The sequence below is a fragment of the Hemibagrus wyckioides genome, linkage group LG11 (genome assembly GCF_019097595.1).
Source record: "Hemibagrus wyckioides isolate EC202008001 linkage group LG11, SWU_Hwy_1.0, whole genome shotgun sequence".
Classification (NCBI taxonomy): domain Eukaryota; kingdom Metazoa; phylum Chordata; class Actinopteri; order Siluriformes; family Bagridae; genus Hemibagrus; species Hemibagrus wyckioides.
In genome coordinates, this window is record NC_080720.1 from 7,421,669 (window position 1) to 7,440,257 (window position 18,589).

General features: G+C 38.0%; 1 protein-coding gene across 3 annotated transcripts; it reads left to right on the forward strand.

Moving 5' to 3' along the window:
* Window positions 1-6,646: 6,646 nt before the first annotated feature.
* Window positions 6,647-16,077, forward strand: LOC131361091 (transmembrane protein 125). Of its 3 annotated transcripts, XM_058401990.1 has the most exons (4): window positions 6,647-6,771; window positions 7,170-7,328; window positions 10,372-10,727; window positions 14,141-16,073. In XM_058401990.1, the coding sequence occupies exon 4, from the start codon at window positions 14,195-14,197 to the stop codon at window positions 14,864-14,866; it is 672 nt and encodes a 223-aa protein (XP_058257973.1). In that variant the 5' UTR covers window positions 6,647-6,771; window positions 7,170-7,328; window positions 10,372-10,727; window positions 14,141-14,194; the 3' UTR covers window positions 14,867-16,073. The 3 variants fall into 3 exon arrangements, with proteins under 3 accessions (XP_058257973.1, XP_058257974.1, XP_058257972.1); XM_058401991.1 differs by lacking the exon at window positions 6,647-6,771 and having other exon boundaries at window positions 6,968-7,328; window positions 14,120-16,077; XM_058401989.1 differs by lacking the exon at window positions 6,647-6,771 and having other exon boundaries at window positions 6,972-7,328.
* The last annotated feature ends 2,512 nt before the right edge of the window (window positions 16,078-18,589 follow it).

The window sequence follows — 18,589 nt, forward strand, 5'->3', positions numbered from 1 at the left end:
ATGTTAACTAATACTACATTTATATTCACTCATTCTTAAGACACTTTTTGTCCAGAGAAACTCACAAAATGTGTCGCGGTATAGGGAATCTGCAGGACAAAAGACAAGGAAGGTCTGTTTCAAATCTACAGATGGATGACAAATTAAAGGGAAGTGCAAACACTGCAAACTGCAGAGGAAAACAGTGAAAAAATTCAAGGAGGAAGAAATGTCAACGCTGTGTCAACATGATCTGCGGATTCTGCCTCAGTTCCCCCGATAACTAGAAACAGCGCGTTATATAGATATGCTTCTAAGAAATATGTCTTGCTTTAATAACACACAGACACAGTGACCTAGCAGTCTCTTCTGCCCCAGATATACCTTAGATCATGATCATGGCCTGCTTAGTAAACACATGATATGAATGGTTCTATGCAGCAGGACTCTCTGGCATGAAGAGATTTGTGTCAAACAGAGATGAAGGATGACTCTAACCCTTTTACAATTAGCAATTTCATTCATCTAGAGTGTCAGGAGTTTATCCAGATAGAGACTATCTGTCAGGACATGGGGTGCCAGGCGGGGGTAAAATCAGACCCAAGTGCAGGGATAGACTTCACACAGGGGTTTATTATAAAATAACAACATGAACAGACACCGGAAAACATTAGGGCAAAACTAGGAAATAAAATAAACAAATAACAACGACATAAAACAGAGAACGCCGGGTAACAAACAGCACACGATGACAAGGACTCAGCAAACAACACATACAAGACAACCGATATAAATTGGGGAGGTAATCATGAAACAAGAGGGACAGGTGTGCAGAGGCAGGAAAGGGTTAAGGGCAAACACGTGAGAAATGTAAACACACATGGTACAGGGTATAAACAAACCCAAGCCATCCATGACATTATCCTTATAAAAATGAACGTGTACAGTACTTGCTCGTGAAAAGCATTTATATCAGACTTATATCTCAAAACACTTCAAGAGATCTGAGGCACATTTTAGCCATTTTTAAATCCATCTGTCCATCCAAGGTACATTTAGTTACATAATTAGTTATTTAGGTACATAACCAAACCCTTACATCACTAACTAATATGTTGTGATGACATGAGTGTTGCTGTTGGCACCTTTAAAAATGTTAGCAAGTTAAATGTAAATAGCTGAAAAATTACAGTCCTTGATTTTTCTTATTTAGAAAACAAGTTAGAAAAATGGCTAGAAGAGTAAATCCATCATTTAAATCCACCAAAGATGGCAGGATTTATTATTTCTTTAAAGTAGTAAAAACAACCCTGAAGCTATGATCCAGCTAGAAAAGGCATGAAATAGCAGGTATAAACAGCAGTGGCACATTTAACATGTTTACAGCCACATTGGGCTCTTCCTCTTTTTCTTTCTTAGTATCTCTATTCAACAATTTAGTGGCAGAATTCAGAGATTATTACCCAAGTAATAATTAATGAACAAATAACGATCAAGGTTAATAATAAAGTTGATTGATAAAATAAAAACAAGCAAATAAGAAAGATCAGATCTAGAGGTACCACAGTGAATATCTTGGGTTATTATTATTATTATTATTATTATTATTATTATTATTATTATTATTGTTGTTGTTGTTGTTGTTGTTATTATAATATTTTAAACAGAAAACAAGACATATCAGAAACAAAAACAGCTTTGATGAATTCTGAAATATTTATAACAAAAAGAAAATTTCAATATTGAAAATATAAAAAAATATATTTTAATATTTTAGTTAAAAAAGATTTTAATATTTGTGATATAACATGGTTTGTCAGGTTTTACCTAACTTGTTTTAACTTGTGGAGTCAATGCCAGCTTGCCAGAGTGCACACTGTCAACAGAGAAAAACAATTTGAGAAGAAATATTTCTAAAATTTTATTTTTTGAACAAAAAACACCCTTTCGTTGAATTAGAATAGAATGCAAAGTGGACACATTTTCACTAATGGTCTCAGATGTTTGGATCCTGTTTTGGAGACTTTATATTTAATCCACAAGTAAATTATACTTTAAACAAATATCTGCATTACTGTAATTACACTTTACCTATGTTGAACAAATGTGTGAATCCATTTAAAAGCTTATGTTTTTAGCATCCATTTCCATCCATTAAACTTTATGGAAAAGTTCCACAACATTCACTTAGCCCTGTCAGCTGAACACATTCACATATTCACTAGAAAGCTGCATGATCTGAATTTTCTAAACATCACAGGAAGCAGAAAAGTAGGTTGCCGTCAAACTTCTTTATTTAAAATAATATCATGATACTGACTGATCTGTCCATGTAAGTTACTTTGAGAAAACGAATTAAGAAAGGAAATTATGAATGAAAAAAATTATAAATTTATTGTAAATGGTTTATACACTGATCAGGCATAACATTATGACCACCTGCTTAATATTGTGTTAGTCCCCCTTTTGCTGCCAGAACAGCCCTGACCTGTCATGCACTGTGTATTCTGACACCTTTCTATCAGAACCAGCATTAACTTCTTCAGCAGTTTGAGCAACAGTAGCTCGTCTGTTGGATCAGATCACACTCCCCACGTGCATCAGTGAGCCTTGGTCATCCATGACCCTGTAATCGATTCACCACTGTTCCTTCCTTGGACCACTTTTGATAGATACTGACCACTGCAGACCGGGAACACCCCACAAGAGCTGCAGTTCTGGAGATGTTCTGATCCAGTGGTCTAGCCATCACAATTTGGCCCTTCATCAAACTTGCTGAAATCCTTACGCTTGTCTATTTTTCCTGCTTCTAATACATCAACTTTGAGGACAAAATGTTGACTTGCTGTCTAATATATCCCACCCACTAACAGGTGCCGTGAGGAGGAGATCATCAGTCTTATTCACTTCACCTCTCAGTGCTCATAATGTTATGCTTGATCGGTGTATATCCTTAATACTGACAGGGCATTAGCACAGATAGCATTTAATCATATTTCATGCATTTGCTGAAGGAAAATTCTACAGAATTCAACCATGTTCTTTATTTAAAAGCAGCCATTAGCAGCAAAGAAAAAATGTAAACAGTTATCACATTTTTGGGGGTGGTTAAATCCATGTTTTTTCTCATATTCAGAGTTATAATGGCTAAATAGCATCCCAAACAATAATTCATTATTATTATTATTATTATTATTATTATTATTATTATTATTATTATTATTATTATTATTGTTATTATTATTATTATTATTATTATTATTATTATTATTATTATTATTATTATTATTATTATTATTCATAAACCTTGCCTTGTCTTACTGGTTGTGTTTAAGGCTCTGAAAGAATGCTTGAAATCTGTCTTCTGAATTTTTTCATGTCTCTCCTCCAGTATGTATGGAGGTTTATTAGTATATCTGTGTCAATGCAGTCTTGAAGTTCTTTGGGGATCCTACATATTTTTCCTGTGTAATATATATTATGTGTTTCTAATTTAATTTGTTGTTCTTAAGCTGTATCCCTGGGACTCTGTCTCTTTGTTACAGTGATGCTCAGGTAGCGATTGCTAAGAAGGTGATTGATGACCGATTAAGTGAATAAGGTCGAAAAAGCAGAAATTCAATGCTATGATCAAATCTCTGTTGGGAAAAAAAAAAAAAGTTCCATGCTCGTAATAATAAAATCCAAGAGACGGACGAGAGCATTCGAGATAAGGCGTGTGTCTGAAGAGTCTGATGTTGGATGGAATATATAATCTAAGAAAAATAATCTTGTACTTCTGCCACATGTGGTCATGTGTAATGAATAAGTCCATCATTACCGCTGGAATAACATCTGACATTTAACTCTACTTCCGCCGAGCAGCCAGAAGATAAAGCAAAGGTGTCTTTGTTGCACAGTAGTGCGCTAGCAGCAAGACTGCATCTCATAAATAATCACACACTGACATGTAAGACTCATTTCACACACCTATTTTCAGATTCTCTCCATCTCTTTCTCTTTCTCTCTTGCTCATAGTAATGTGTCAGTACAGGCCTGTCTTTTTCTATATCTCTCATTTTCTCTGCCTTTTGCCAGGGCACATCTATTACCTCGCCTTCATTCTTCCGTCCAAGCTGCCCAACATCAGCGACGAGGCTTGCTGTGAATAGCAGTTCCCACAAGCTTCTGGTTGTAATACAGTGAATGGAAGTGAATGTATGACACACTATGTGAGCACTGAAAGATATTTCATCATGAAAATGTGACAGAACTCTATGAGTGGCCGTCACTTTATGTTCCCTACACTGTCATACATTTAGTTACTGTATAAATAAGAGCTTGTTGCAAATGCTCAAACAGAAAGATTATACAAGTATAATAGGTGGAAGGACAGTGGAAATGCCCCATAGATTTCATCTTCATATTGGCATGAAGCCAGAAGGTCATTACGGAGTTGTAACTAAGCACTAAACCCAGACATCACGAATGCAGCTGCCTGTCTGTTTTTAAGTGCATGACGCACATCTGTACACATCTGTAACACATCATCAGTAGCGACTGAGATGATGGCATTAGTTGTGAAACACAGTTGCAGGTGCAACGAATGTGCATGAGGTGCATTATTCTCTGTATCCAGCTGTGTTTTTGGAAAAGAAAGTAAAAGTAGATAGACTAAACATGCTACTTCCAATCAAATGAAATTCAAATGAAAGGACAGATGACAGAATTTTGAATGAAAGGATTACAGCTGTTTTGTTTACCGTGCTTGGTATTCAGAGGAAGCATGGCATAACTTGACTGAACATAGAAATCATGAATGCAGCTGCCTATCAGCCTTTGAGTGTGTGTGTGTGTGTGTGTGTGTGTGTGCGCGCCTAATAATCTGCCTCATATTATTCTTATTATGCCATCCATTAAACCACATAATATAATAGCATGCAAGTCCTAACAATTTTATTGTCGAGTTATCGATAGATATTGCACCTATAAATCCTAATTTGCATGGTATATTCCCCATGAAGTGATTACAAATCTCATTTTACTTACTATTTTTCAGACTGCAAAGATACACAATTACAAACTATGAATTTGAAATAAACAACAGTAAAATGAAACAATAATGTATATATATGTTCTGCTTATCAACAGTCAAATTCTGTGTGTGTGTAATATTAGACTCTTTGTGTGTGCATGTAAGACACAAAGAATCATTTTCACATAACCTGTGAATAATCATGGCAACAATGATAAACAAAAGGTGTGTTATGCAGTGTAAATACAATTTGTTTGCTTGTTTGAGTTCTGCAGAATCATTGAGATGACTGGAATTCAAATGCCACGTTGATTGTCTTTTTCATTTATAACACATACCAGGCATAACATTATGAACATCTGCCTAATATTGTGTTGGTCCCCCTTTTGCTGCCAAAACAGCCCTGACGCCTTTCTATCCGAACCACCATTAACTTCTTCAGCAATTTGAGCAACAGTAGCTCGTCTGTTGTATCGGACCATACGGGCCAGCCTTCGCTCCCCACGTGCATCAATGAGCCTTGGCCGTCCATGACCCTGTCGCCGGTTCACCACTGTTCCTTCCTTGGACCACTTTTGATAGATACTGACCACTGCAGACCGGGAACACCCCACAAGAGCTGCAGTTTTGGAGATGCTCTGATCCAGTCGTCTAGCCATCACAATTCGGCCCTTCGTCAAACTCCCTCAAATCCTTACGCTTGTCCATTTTTCCTGCTTCTAACACATCAACATTGAGGACATAATGTCCACTTACTGCTTAATATATCCCACCCACTAACAGGTGCCATGATGAGGAGATAATCAGTGTTATACACTTCACTTGGCACTGCTCATAATGTTATGCCTGATCAGTGTATTTATGGATAATACAGCTGCATGTTTAATAGTCCTGTGACTCGATCATGGTGATTTCACTTATGGATATAGACACAGAACGACAAACAAGCTCACATCAGTAAAATGGCTAGCTCAGATCCAACCCATCCCTCCAACACCCCACTATCTAGATTTGAAGCTTTGGGGATAAGGAATAGGGACAAAAAGCTAAATTACTTTTATTTCCAAACACATGTACAAACACAGGTACTTTTAATGTAAGCAATTAAACAACATTTAAACACATTTAAAAGACGTTTAACTAACTTATTATTCAGTGTGACAATGACTAGGATAAAGCATTTACAATGTTTTGGATGTTTTTGAATGGATGGATGAATGGCCTCTATGGTTGGTAAGGGGACTTATTTTTCCAGCCACTGGGTGTCATCATTTTTGTATTACAGTGTAAATGACTCTAGTATCATCTTTGCATCTTAAAAGTAAAAAAAAAAAATAATAATAATAATAATAATAATAATAATAATAATAATAATAATAATAATAATAGAAATTGTTTTAAAATAAAAAGTAAAAGTTTACGTTAAAACATGAATAAGCCCATGTATAACTAAAAAACAACAGAACAGTAACCTTGACTCTTCAGGTGTGCAGCTTTAAGATGGGGACAGTTTTACTGTTTGCGCTTTTGCTCTATTTTTTTAATATTCTACTTTGTTTTCCAAAGTAAAAAAAAAAAAGCTGTTATTTATATTCGGTGAACCTGTTATGGAAACCAGCAGCGGGGATCTCACACTTCCTCAGTCTACACTGTCAGAGACTTTGAACCAGAAAAAATACCTGCGGCGTTCGAGTTAGCTTCGGAGTCGACTCCCGATTCCCAAATACCTGAAATAGGAATCGACTCTTTGTTTGGATCGACTTCTAGGCACTTCTAAGGTATATGAGCGATTCTTTTTTTTTTTTTTTTTTAAAAAAACCCTTTGTATACCTTTGGACTTCGGATCCCGAGAGAGAGAGAGAGAGAGAGAGAGAGAGAGAGAGAGAGAGAGAGAGAGCGGAGAGCGAGAGAGAGAAAGCGGAGAGCGAGAGAGAGAGAGAGAGAGAGAGAAAGCGGAGAGCGAGAGAGAGAGAGAGAGAGAGAAAGCGGAGAGAGAGAGGGAGAGAGAGAGAGAGAAAGCGGAGAGCGAGAGAGAGAGGGAGAGAGAGACAGAGAGATAGAGAAAGCGGAGAGCGAGAGAGAGAGGGGGAGAGAGAGAGAGAGAGAACGCGGAGAGCGAGAGAGAGAGGGAGAGAGAGAGAGAGAGAGAATCACCTGCCATGCTTTTCACCCACAGGGAGCGACAGGACGCATTTCAGTCTGTTGACGCAGGAGAAGTTGCCCATATTCCTCCTCAGGTCTGTCCGGTTTTTAAGCCATGGTGGTGTGGAGAAGCCGGCTTGAACAGGGAGTGTGGGATTGAGGAGCAGAAATGGAGGCTACCGCTTTATCACAGGTAAGAGCTGACGGCTGTATTTAGTCGGGATAGAGGTAGCACTCACGTCGGAGCGGGTGTGTGAGATAAACAAACAAACAAACAAACAAACAAACGAAGTTTCAAAGAGGCGGCTTTTAAAAACACGGAAACATTGTATTTTCACCTCCAGCTATACTTTCCTGCCGTATGAATCAGCTTAATAAAGTTCTCAGGTATAATAAGTGAGACGTGTGAAGATTGGGGTTCTGGCGTTTTCATGTTTGTTTAATTTGTTTAACTATACTACACCGGACATACTTGCTGTGCTGGCGTATTTTATTTATTTGTCACAATAACACCGGTTTATTTACGTGTTGGAGAAGCAGGAAACAGTCCTGGATACTTGAACACAAGCCATGGAAAAAAAAAAAAAAACATTCACCCTTTGACCAATATTATTGACCATAAAATGCATGAGATACATGGTCTGTTTGTTCCATAACACAGGTTGTAGATACCTACTTCAGAAATATTATACGATATAAATCATACTGTAGGGTTATGGGGGGGAAAAGTGTGCTTGAACTCTAGAGATGCACAATATATCATTTTACTGCAGTATCAGACTTGGCAGAGGTGTAATATCCTGAAGAAATGCCTTCTTTTAAAATCTGTGGTGTTTGGCATTTTTAATAATTTGCTTTCAGGTTTTTAATAAGATGCAAATTCATCCAGTCATCACCGAGTGACCAGAGACATCCTTGTATGTCCTTTTATCCCTCTAGAAGATGTGACTGATCATGTGAACCTTGCATTGTTAGTCTAAATTAATTTAGCCTAATTTTAGGCTTTTGTGAATCAACAATGTTCATAGAAAAAACATTAAACGTGTTTAAAAACATTCACAACAGCTAAATTCTAGATATTTGTGTAATATTATAGAAGACTTATTATCATTATCATTATTATTATTATTATTATAATGTCTTAAGGATGTTTCTGTGCTTACTGGTTATATCATTTCACGTTAAACATTACGTGGTGTATTTTAAAAATATTCCACAGTATTATGTAATAAATGCTACCTTTCCTTATTGCCAGGGTGTTACCCTTATCTTTAGTATCGTCAATATGTATTTTTCACCAAGGAAATATAGATATAGTGTACCTATAAAGCGTACATTTGAGAGTGCCGCTCTAGCAAAGGTACAGTTTAGAACACTGTTTGGGACTCTGAGAGTCTATACGATTTTTAAGAATATGACCGAAATATGTGAACACTAATGTTTAGCACTGGAAAGAGCAACTCAAAGCCTCAGCTTTTTAAATTCATAGACAGGAGTGCAGCACAAACCTGACATTCGGCTCATAGCATGGCAGATATTGGGCTGCTGAGATTCCAGAAAGTTATGAGAGAGAGAGAGAGAGAGATGGAAACAGGAAAAGGGACTGGGTGGGTGTAGTTGTCAAACCTGACCTCATAATCATCCCCCTGATGGAGGTCAGAATGGAGCACGGTGCCAGGTGGAAAGCTGGAACCCTGCTGTCCTCAGATTCAGGTCATGATTCCTTGGTGTTTCACACATGGCCTGAAGGATAGCCGGAGGTTTGCGCTGCATTTGAGGGAATGAAGATGAGTGGGGGGGGGAGGTGAAGCAGTTTTCTTTTGGTCAGCAGTGTGGAGCTGAGGGGATATGCATGCTAATTGGTGATTTAATTAGCTCTTAAATATTGCTGCTGTGCTCAATAACAGCAGGTTTAGACACTGAACAAACTACAGAGCTTTACACTAAAGCAATTGAAAGGAAATAGAATTGTATCTGCAACACAAAGAAAATAAAAACGCCTCTTACTCCCTACATCCGGTTCACTGTGTATTTTATAAATCTGTAAAACAAAAATATCTATATCAAAATGTTCTTTGTCCCAAAGAACACAAACATTGAGCACTGAAGTGAGATGGTGCTATCCATCTTTGTTTCGATTGTTTTCTGCTGAAACGAGATAGACCAGGAATAGTTCGGACGATTGAGGAAGAGAGACAGGTGGTGACAAAAATGGCTGCCGAAGTGAGAGAGCGCTAAACAACGGTAACCTTCGGTTAGACTGCAGGGTAATAAAAGTAGAGTTTGTTGAAAGGAGAGCAGCGAGCGAGAGAAAGGGAAAAAAGGAGGAGTACCACCTTTGATTTTCCATCACATTAATCTGGCCAGCCAGCAAAACGCCAATAGTTCGACTGAGAGGGAGTTAGTGAGGCAGACGTAAGAGAGCATGGAAAAGAGGAATAAAGACAGATTAAGGCAGGAATTCAGGGAGATATGTATTAAGTTTAGCTGTGCATAGTGAAGGTTTTACTCGCTCCTCCTCATGCCTTGCTGTATGCAGAGCTGTGTGTGCAGGCTGATAAACGTGTTGCATTATAGAGCACAGCCTGTGCATTAGGAGGCACAGATTTATCAGAGATGGTCTTTCTCTGTACCTCAAGAGCTATTATGATTATCGTATTCTTAGATTGAAGGTACAGCATGCCTCTTTTAAGATAGGAAATGCTGGATAAAGTTAGAAGACACCAAAAGCTTTTTTTGTTTTTTTTTCCACATGAAAATTACTCAGATAAAAAGATAAAACCAGGCAGATGATTTCATAAAATAAAACAATTATAAAACTTTCCTGGTATAAGTAACCATCACCTCATGGTTAAATGTATCCAGAGTAATAAAGATGCTAGCTACAATTACTGGTCATTGATTTTTCTTGCACGATGTGCTATATAAAAGTATGTTTGTTTGTTTTCCTTTAATCTGTATCGTTCACATAACTAGCTTGTTTGCTCACCCTACGTAATTACTCCATTACCAATTTATAATGACTCCCAGTTAATGCTAGTTTATAGACAGTTAAGTTTCTGGGCGAATAAAATGTAAGATTTGTTTACCTGTGTTCAGGGTTTATTACAACTCTTAACGATTTCCAAAAGAAAGAATGCATTGATACTAATAATAATTGCACTTCACAAGATGCAAAGACGGTTTCCACCTCGAAAAATATCAATGTCTGTTCTTTTTTTTTTTCCTCTCTTCAGGACAGTGAGAAGTTAACCTCACCCAGGCCTAGACAAAGACACAGAGTTTCACTTCACGGTCTGTGTCCTGCAGCCAGCCTGGGGAGAAACAAGGCATCGGCTGTTGCACGCTGACCAAAGCCAAGAAAAAAGTGTGCTTTGTGAATGCTTTCTATTCAGACACATCTCCTGTAGCCCTACAGAGCCTGACACCAAAGGATACAGCTTCACTCTGGATCAGACTGTGAACCCAGAGGGCCTTGACGATTGGCATGATCTGGCAATCCAGAAGGGTGGAGCCCTGTTTGCTTTATTCAGCGCTTTATATTAACTGTTCGGGAAACCAAGAAGATATTTAATCAAGGTGGAACGCACAGGTAAAGCCTTACAGAAAAAGTCACACAAATTACAGCAAGAACATGATTCAGATGTGAATTTTACACATATGTGGGTGAACTTTCCTTATTACTGACGAACTCACATGTTTTGGACAAAACATATCATTTTTTTTTATTTATGTTTGAAATCTATGTCATTTTTCCATAAAGAAACAAAAACAAGGGAAGTCAGAACCTCATGTCTGTATCTTATGGCATTTTCTGTCATAACAGAGCTTTAGATATCTTGACAGATGGATGTGTGCCATCCCCTTATCAGTACTCCACCCATTTGTCTTCATGATTTGAATAAATTTCTGTAAATTACTGACCAGGAAAAATACACAATATCTTATCAATAATCTCACCTCGATGACTGTAACTCTAAGTGCTTTTACAGTTAAGGCTCATTTGCATTCACGTCAGTCTTTAGATTTAGTCTAAGGTTTGCACTGGCATTTAGTCTGTCATTTAACACATAGGAAAGTTATTAATCACGATTGTCTTGCTTAAGTGTTCACCCCTTTGACCATTTCTGCATTTTATTTAAAGTTTTATGCGGAAGACGATGAGGATGAATACTCTGACGATCCATTTCCACTGTTTGAATAAATACAAAAAATAATAAACACACATTGCACTGTACTGTATATATGATATGCTATACTGCACAAATATATTGCATAACAAACTGTAGATGTATTGTATTGGCTCTAATCAAATTACCATAAGTTTTGGGACACCCCTCCAAATCATTGAATTCAGGGGTTGGGCTTAACCCCTTAGTTCCAGTGAAAGGAACTCTTAATGCTTCAGCATACGAAGACATTTTGGACAATTTCATGCTCCCAACTTTGTGGGAACAGTTTGGGGATGAACCCCTTCCTGTTCCAACATGACTGAACACCAGTGTACAAAGCAAGGTCCATGAAGACATGGATGAGAGAGTTTGGTGTAGAGGAACTTGACTGGCCTGTACAGAGCCCTGACCTCAACCTGATAGAACACCTTTGGGATGAATCAGAGCAGAGACTGTGAGCCAGGACAAAACTGGGGCGTCTGCCTTTACATGCACATGAATTTAATATGGAGTTGGCCCGTCCCTTGCAGCTATAACAGCTTCACCTCTTCCGGGAATTCTTTCCACAAGGTTTAGGAGTGTGTTTATGGAAATTTTTGATCATTCCACTAGAAGCGCATTTATGAGGTCAGGGACTGATATTGGATGAGAAGGCCTAGCTCACAGTCTCCGCTCTAATTCATCCCAAAGGTGTTCTATCAGGTTGAGGTCAGGACTCAGGCCAGTCAAGTTCCTGAAAAGTTCCTGATTTGGAGGGGTGTCCCAAAATCTTTGGCAATATAGTGTGTGTGTGTGTGTGTGTGTGTGTATATATATATATATATATATATATATATATATATATATATATATATATATATATATATATATATAAATATACACACACACATATATATACATGTACATATGTATATATATGTGTGTGTGTGTGTGTGTGTGTATATGTATATATATATATATATATATATATATATATATATATATATATATATATATATATATATATATATATATATATATATATATATATATGTGTATATATATATATATATATATATATATATGTACATATTATTAGAGCTAATACAGTACATCTACAGTTTGTGATACAATATATTTGTGCAGTATTTAAATAACATATCATATACACAGTACAGTGCAATGTGCGTTTTTTATTATTTGTATTTATTCGAACAGTGGAAATGGATCGTTAGAGTATTCATCCTCGTCGTCTTCTGCATTTTCCACACTTTAAAAATGCAAAAAGTTGAGAGATCTACGATGCATCATAAACTGAAGGACAGATCAAGCAAGTGAGGCTAGCTAGCACTGAGACAAAGAGCAGGGTGTCTGCAGTTTTTTCCAGTGCAAATAAGCTTTTCACAAAATGTAACTTTTTAATAATACATTTTGGTCTATATATTTATGGTTGTAAATGATATAGTTTAATAATACATATTCTTTATGCCCTTACTAAAAAAAAAGGTCCAGTTTTAATTATTGCATCAAACTAGTTACTAATCAAATCTGCAAACATTAAACAGAGTTCTGCCTGTATACACTTCTTGGGTTAATACTTTCATAGGAGCACCTGACCTACAGTTACCTACAGTTATACCTCCAAATCTTGTGGGATATGTCACTTCTAGCTTTGCAGGTCCCGTGAACTGTTGATCTCAAACAATCTCTTGGGCCGTCCGGGTACAGGTGCCTTTATGTCGCGATTACGTGGCACTTTAATTAAACACAGGTCAACTCCATTCATTCATTTCACTTCCATTCAACAGCAGTAAATACTCAAAGGCTTTCGAAGTGTATTTTTCCATCCTAGTCACTGGGAAACACCCACCTGCATGAAACGTACCCTAGCAACACAGCTCTATTTTTAAGATAAATCTTATCATCAGCAACATTCTATATATTTTCTAGGGTGAATGAGTTTGCACTTTAGCATCATTTTTATCACTGGTGCTTAATTAGCTCATTTGCTTTGTTTGTAAATACAGCAAACTATTTCAAAGCTATTTGCACACTGGTGTCAAAGTCTATGGAGACTTAATTAACAGTATCACACATGCTCTCATTGAACCACACAGCGATTTCAAGCACTCACAATGAAAAACAATTATAGCAAACAGGACAAATAAGCCACAAGGTTCTTGTGTTGAGCCAGTCTCACAGCACTGGAGTATTTTCCTTCCTTTCTCTGGTTTATAGATCCGCCGTGTGCCGTAGCGTCTTTATTTTTGAGAGTAGAGGTGATATTCTGGCAGGAAGCTGACTGCTGACTACTTCACTAAAGCTGCTGACAGGATTTTAATGAAAAGCTGTCAGTGCCACAAGCTCACTTTGAGGTTCACAGAGACCAAAGGGACATGCTGTTGATGGACAAATTATCATAGCTTGTGAGAATTTCTTCCCATAATATACACTCTTTCACTCTGATAGAATAATACTACTAATAATAATAATAGCGGTAATAGTGGTAGTAATAAAAATAATAAAGTCGCAATATGTTCATTAAAATCTATAATAGAAATGATGCTGGTTATGAACTCTTTCATTTCCCTCATTCTGTATTAATACTGTTATTTAGCAAACTAGTCATATCTTGGTACATTAGGTTAGCTGTCACTTTTTTTTTTAGCCAAAAATGGAACTGGACAGAATGTTTTAGGTTTTTCTTGGTGGGCTAGCTGTATAGATAATTTTATGATTCGTTTGTAAGGTACCTTTAAAATTCTGTGTTTATTAAGTAAACGGTGCGAGGTCAGGGGTTAACCCTTCATGCAAGCTAATTGAACTACCGCAGTCTCTTCTTGCTCCATGGCAGGCTTGCTCTCGTCCCATTCCCGGACATCAGCGCCATCCCCTCATTTCAAGCAGCATGTCGGAGCTAGATGACTTCCCTCCTCCTCCTCGAGGCTTCCACCAAGCCGATCCGTCCCGTATTCAGCAGGACATCCTGGAGGAGCAGGTGGAGCTGTGGTGGTTCAACGAGCCGAGGAAATCTCTGCTGTGTTACAGCGCCTCCGTGGCCTTGGTGGTGGGCTGCGGCGTGGGTGGCGTCGGCTTGCTGTCCAGCACCACCAGCCTGTCGAGTGAGTGGCGCCTGGGCGCGGGGACGGCGCTGTGCATGCTGGCGTTAGCCGTGGTGCTCAAGCAGCTGCTCAGCTCAGCCGTGCAGGACATGAACTGCGTGCGCAGCCGTCAGCGCATAGACATTCTGAAAAGCGGAGGCTTGTCTGACGTGCTGGTCGTGCTCCTCACTGGACTTTCCTTGCTCATCTGTGGAGCTGTGTTGCTCAACGTGGCTCTGGGGTACCACATGCCCAAACCGGGCCAGGCTCTCAATGATATGTTTATATCAGGAGTGGTGTTGTTGGCAGGTGGAGGGTTCACGGTGGTGGCTGTCACCGTTTACTCGATTGTGGTTTTCCTCTTGGCGAGGATAAGACCAGAGCGGAGATTGAGAGACAGAATGCTGGGAATTTTCACTGTTTCGGGGCAGATGCGTTCCCGACGGGAGACAGCATCAAGCCTGGCACAACTCATATGATTCGTATGGAATTCTATATATCATATATATGGCTTGGACAAAGAATCTATAAAGAAAAACCGGGCTGTTTAAACTTTTATTTTCCTCCAAAAGTGGGCCTGCACTCCAAGAAGAAACACAGCCACTCGTGAATATTTTGCACAGATTGATTGATGAATGTATAAAACTACAGCAACGATGGTACAAAACACATACTGTATTATTATCTGTCTTTTATTGCGTGTACACATACTGTCCTCACTGTGCTCTGAAGGGTGACATGGGCGAGACCAGATTTCCTCACAGCTCCAAAGCCTTTTTATCGTTCTGCATTGTCCAGTTTTACACAGACCAACAAAATAATGAATTCTTTTTTAGAAAAAACATGTTGGTTCCTCACAGCACAACCATGTTAATGAGCTTCACCAAACATCAATTCACCATCTGTGGGGAATTGACTGTGTGTCCTTCACACGTTTATTTATGTGGGCGAAGAGGCGTGTCCCAAATGGAGCTCCATCTGGACCTTGCTTGTCAGAACTGTTTAATGTGTATTAGAACGTATCACAGCCGTGTCAGTTTGCATGTTTGTGATTTCATACCCTGACCTCTCGGCGGCTCGGCGAGAGCAGTACACACTGTGGATCAAATAACACCGGCTCTCCATCACCCCAAAAAAGAAAAAAGAGCCGAAGACGCTGATCGCATCTGATTGTATTTTAAATGACAGCTGTTTATTATTATCTCTCAGCACTTTTATCGACTTTCAAGTCATTTAATATACCATAAGCACATTTGTAATCCTACTGCATACAGTAACTCTTGATCAAGCTGGAGGGCTGATTAAAAAGTGTTCGGAATCGAGATCGAGTGTGTACGAGCAAAAGAAAAAAGTTCTCCAAGATTTTTATTTTAAAGGCCAGAATGTAATATGCTATTGCATTATGGATATCTTACTACATAATTAGAGTGTCAGATGGATTAATTTAAAGTGTGAATTAAAATTGACCAAAACGTTTTATTAGAAAAAAATCTATATATAAATAAATAAAATGATGGTTAAATATGAAGAATTCTCATGAATTACACATGTTCAATGTTAGTATCATTATTAATATGATATACAGTGTTGAATGTTTAGGAATTATTGAAATTAATTCATTTTATTCTTCCATAAATGTTTTTATTTTCCTGTTTTTTTTTTTTGTTTTGTTTTTTTGTAAAAATGGATGATTATCATAAAAATGTACACGTTTGAAGGGTACTGCATTGAAATCTGCTCCATGTCAAAAAGATGAAATAAAATTAAATAAATTAATTCATACATAATTGATTCATTAATATTTGGAGGAAGTAAAGCGGCATACAGAACACACATCGAATAGCATTTCTCCCTAATGGAATACTTTTAGAAGTAATTTTAGTGGTAGATTTATAATAAAAAAATATATATAAAAAAAAAAATTAGCAATAGACACAACTCTTTTATAACCAGAAGCCAAAAAAAATGGAATTTGAGCCTGTTTGGTTGTGTCCATGTTCAGCATTGAATGTCTTCGTCATGTCCCATTCCCCAGTGGTGATTAATATGAAGCTCATATAAAAGTAGACACCCAGGGATTTAAGAATTTGTAGTGTTTCCTAAGTATTTTACCTAGCCTACTAGGTCACTATATTCATAGAAAACTTCCAAAATGTTTCTATCTTCCAAAATGTTTATAATCTTCACTTCCAATGATGATATCAAATCCCAGGGCAGCACAGTGGCTTAGTGGTTAGCACTGTTGCCTCGCAGCAAGAAAGTCCTGCAAACTGTGGGAGGAAACTGGAGTCGGAGGAAACGCACGCAAGCATGGGAAGAACATGCAAACTCCACACAGAAAGGCCCCTGCCTGTCGAACTCGGGATTCTTGGGACTTTCCGTGTGGAGTTTGCATGTTCTCCCCGTGCCTGCATGGGTTTACTCCGGGTACTCCGGTTTCCTCCCACAGTCCAAAAAAAACCATGTACATTAGTTTGATTGGTAATTCTAAATTGCCCATAGGAGTGAGTGTGAGTGTGTGTGGTTATCTGTCTATATGTGGCCCTGTGATGGACTGCCGACTTGTCCACGGTGTACCCCTCCCTTTCGCCCAATGTGTGCTGGAATAGGCTCCAGCAGATCCCCGTGACCCTAATTCTGATAATTTCTATCTTCCAAAATGGAAGATTTGGTATAGAAAATGGATGGATGGATATCAAACCCATTTCTGCTCTCTGAGACACCCCAGGTGCTTGTTCATAAGGATCTAAAATGTGAAGGTGTTTATCTTCAACCACTAAAAGTCTATGTAAGGTTATCCGACAGAGGGAAAAACACACGTCTCACACTGAAAGCCGACAGAGTCCTGACTCGTTTTATATCAGGCTTGCGGCGCTAAAACAATCCATTTCTCTATACTGATTGAAACTGTTTGTTCGAGTGTACAGGTAAAAAGGATTAAGAAAAGCAGGTCTATGATCATTTCAATCCAGTTGAATGTTCATCTTTACATCTCACTGCTTTGGACAATTTCCTAGTTGTGAAGAGAAATAAGGGAAATAAACCTAATTAAATATAAATAAGCAAGTAACTGCCAGGTAGAGCTGCATCTCTCCATAGACTTACATTGATTTATTGCCATTGTGACTCTTGTACTTTAATACAAAGTGCTGATGCATGAAAGTAGGCAGCAACAGTCACTAACATAACAGCTAGAAGGATGATCTATAGCAGAATCTTATATGATATTCACCTGTACATTAATTCCAATTCCATGAGCCAAGCATGTCTTGCATGATGCATATAGATAGACAGATAGATAGATACTTTATTCATCCCAAAGGGAAATTCACAGTTTCCAGCAGTATCCACAAACACAGGTAATAGATAAAATAGGAAGGAATATAACAAAAATACTAAAAAACCCAAATTAGGGTACAAAAATATAACAAAAAATATATCAAATATTACACAATTTAACAAAATATAGCAGAAAAATACTAAATACAGAGATTTAAGGAATAGATATGGAGAATGAGATGAAAAACAAGATAAGTAATGTGCAAAACAAGTGTTTAAGGTTACAGACCTGGTTTATGTGCAGAAACTGCGTGTTTATGAGTCCTGTGCAGATCTTAGTTTATTGAGAGAGCTGTATAAACTGGAGTGTATTGTGTGTAGTGTGTGGTTTATTGTACAGTCCAGGACAGAGAGAAGAGTAGTGTCAGCACTGACTTCTCCCACCCCGTGTTGAATTAAAGATATAGATAGAGATGTAGATATAGAATTCACAGTATGAAGTGTAGAATTGGACGTTGATGCCTGTAGACATCCACCAACAACCTGATCTTGTTCTCCCTCTTGTTCCTTCAATCCTTTCTGTTTATCAGCTTGTAACAGCATTTCTATCTGTGTCTGTGAGTCAAGAACTAAAGGTTTATTATTCAAAGGAACACCAGCAGGTCTCTTTTACTTCATTCACCACGTGTAACCCCTTATCAATAAATAAAAACCTTGATCCTTTGGATCACTAGTGAGAAATGGTAAAGGATGATAATATCCATCCATCGTCTATACTCGCTTTATTCCTAATTAGGGTCACAGGGGTCTGCTGGAGCTTATCCCAGCACACATTGGGCGAAAGGCAGGGGTACACCCTGGACAGGTCACCAGTCCATCACAGGGCCACATATAGACAAACAACCGCACACACTCCTATGGGC

Coding starts and splice junctions, on each gene's coding strand:
- LOC131361091 (XM_058401990.1), top strand. CDS start 14,195: ATGTCGGAGCTAGATGACTTCCCTCCTCCTCCTCGAGGCTTCCACCAA.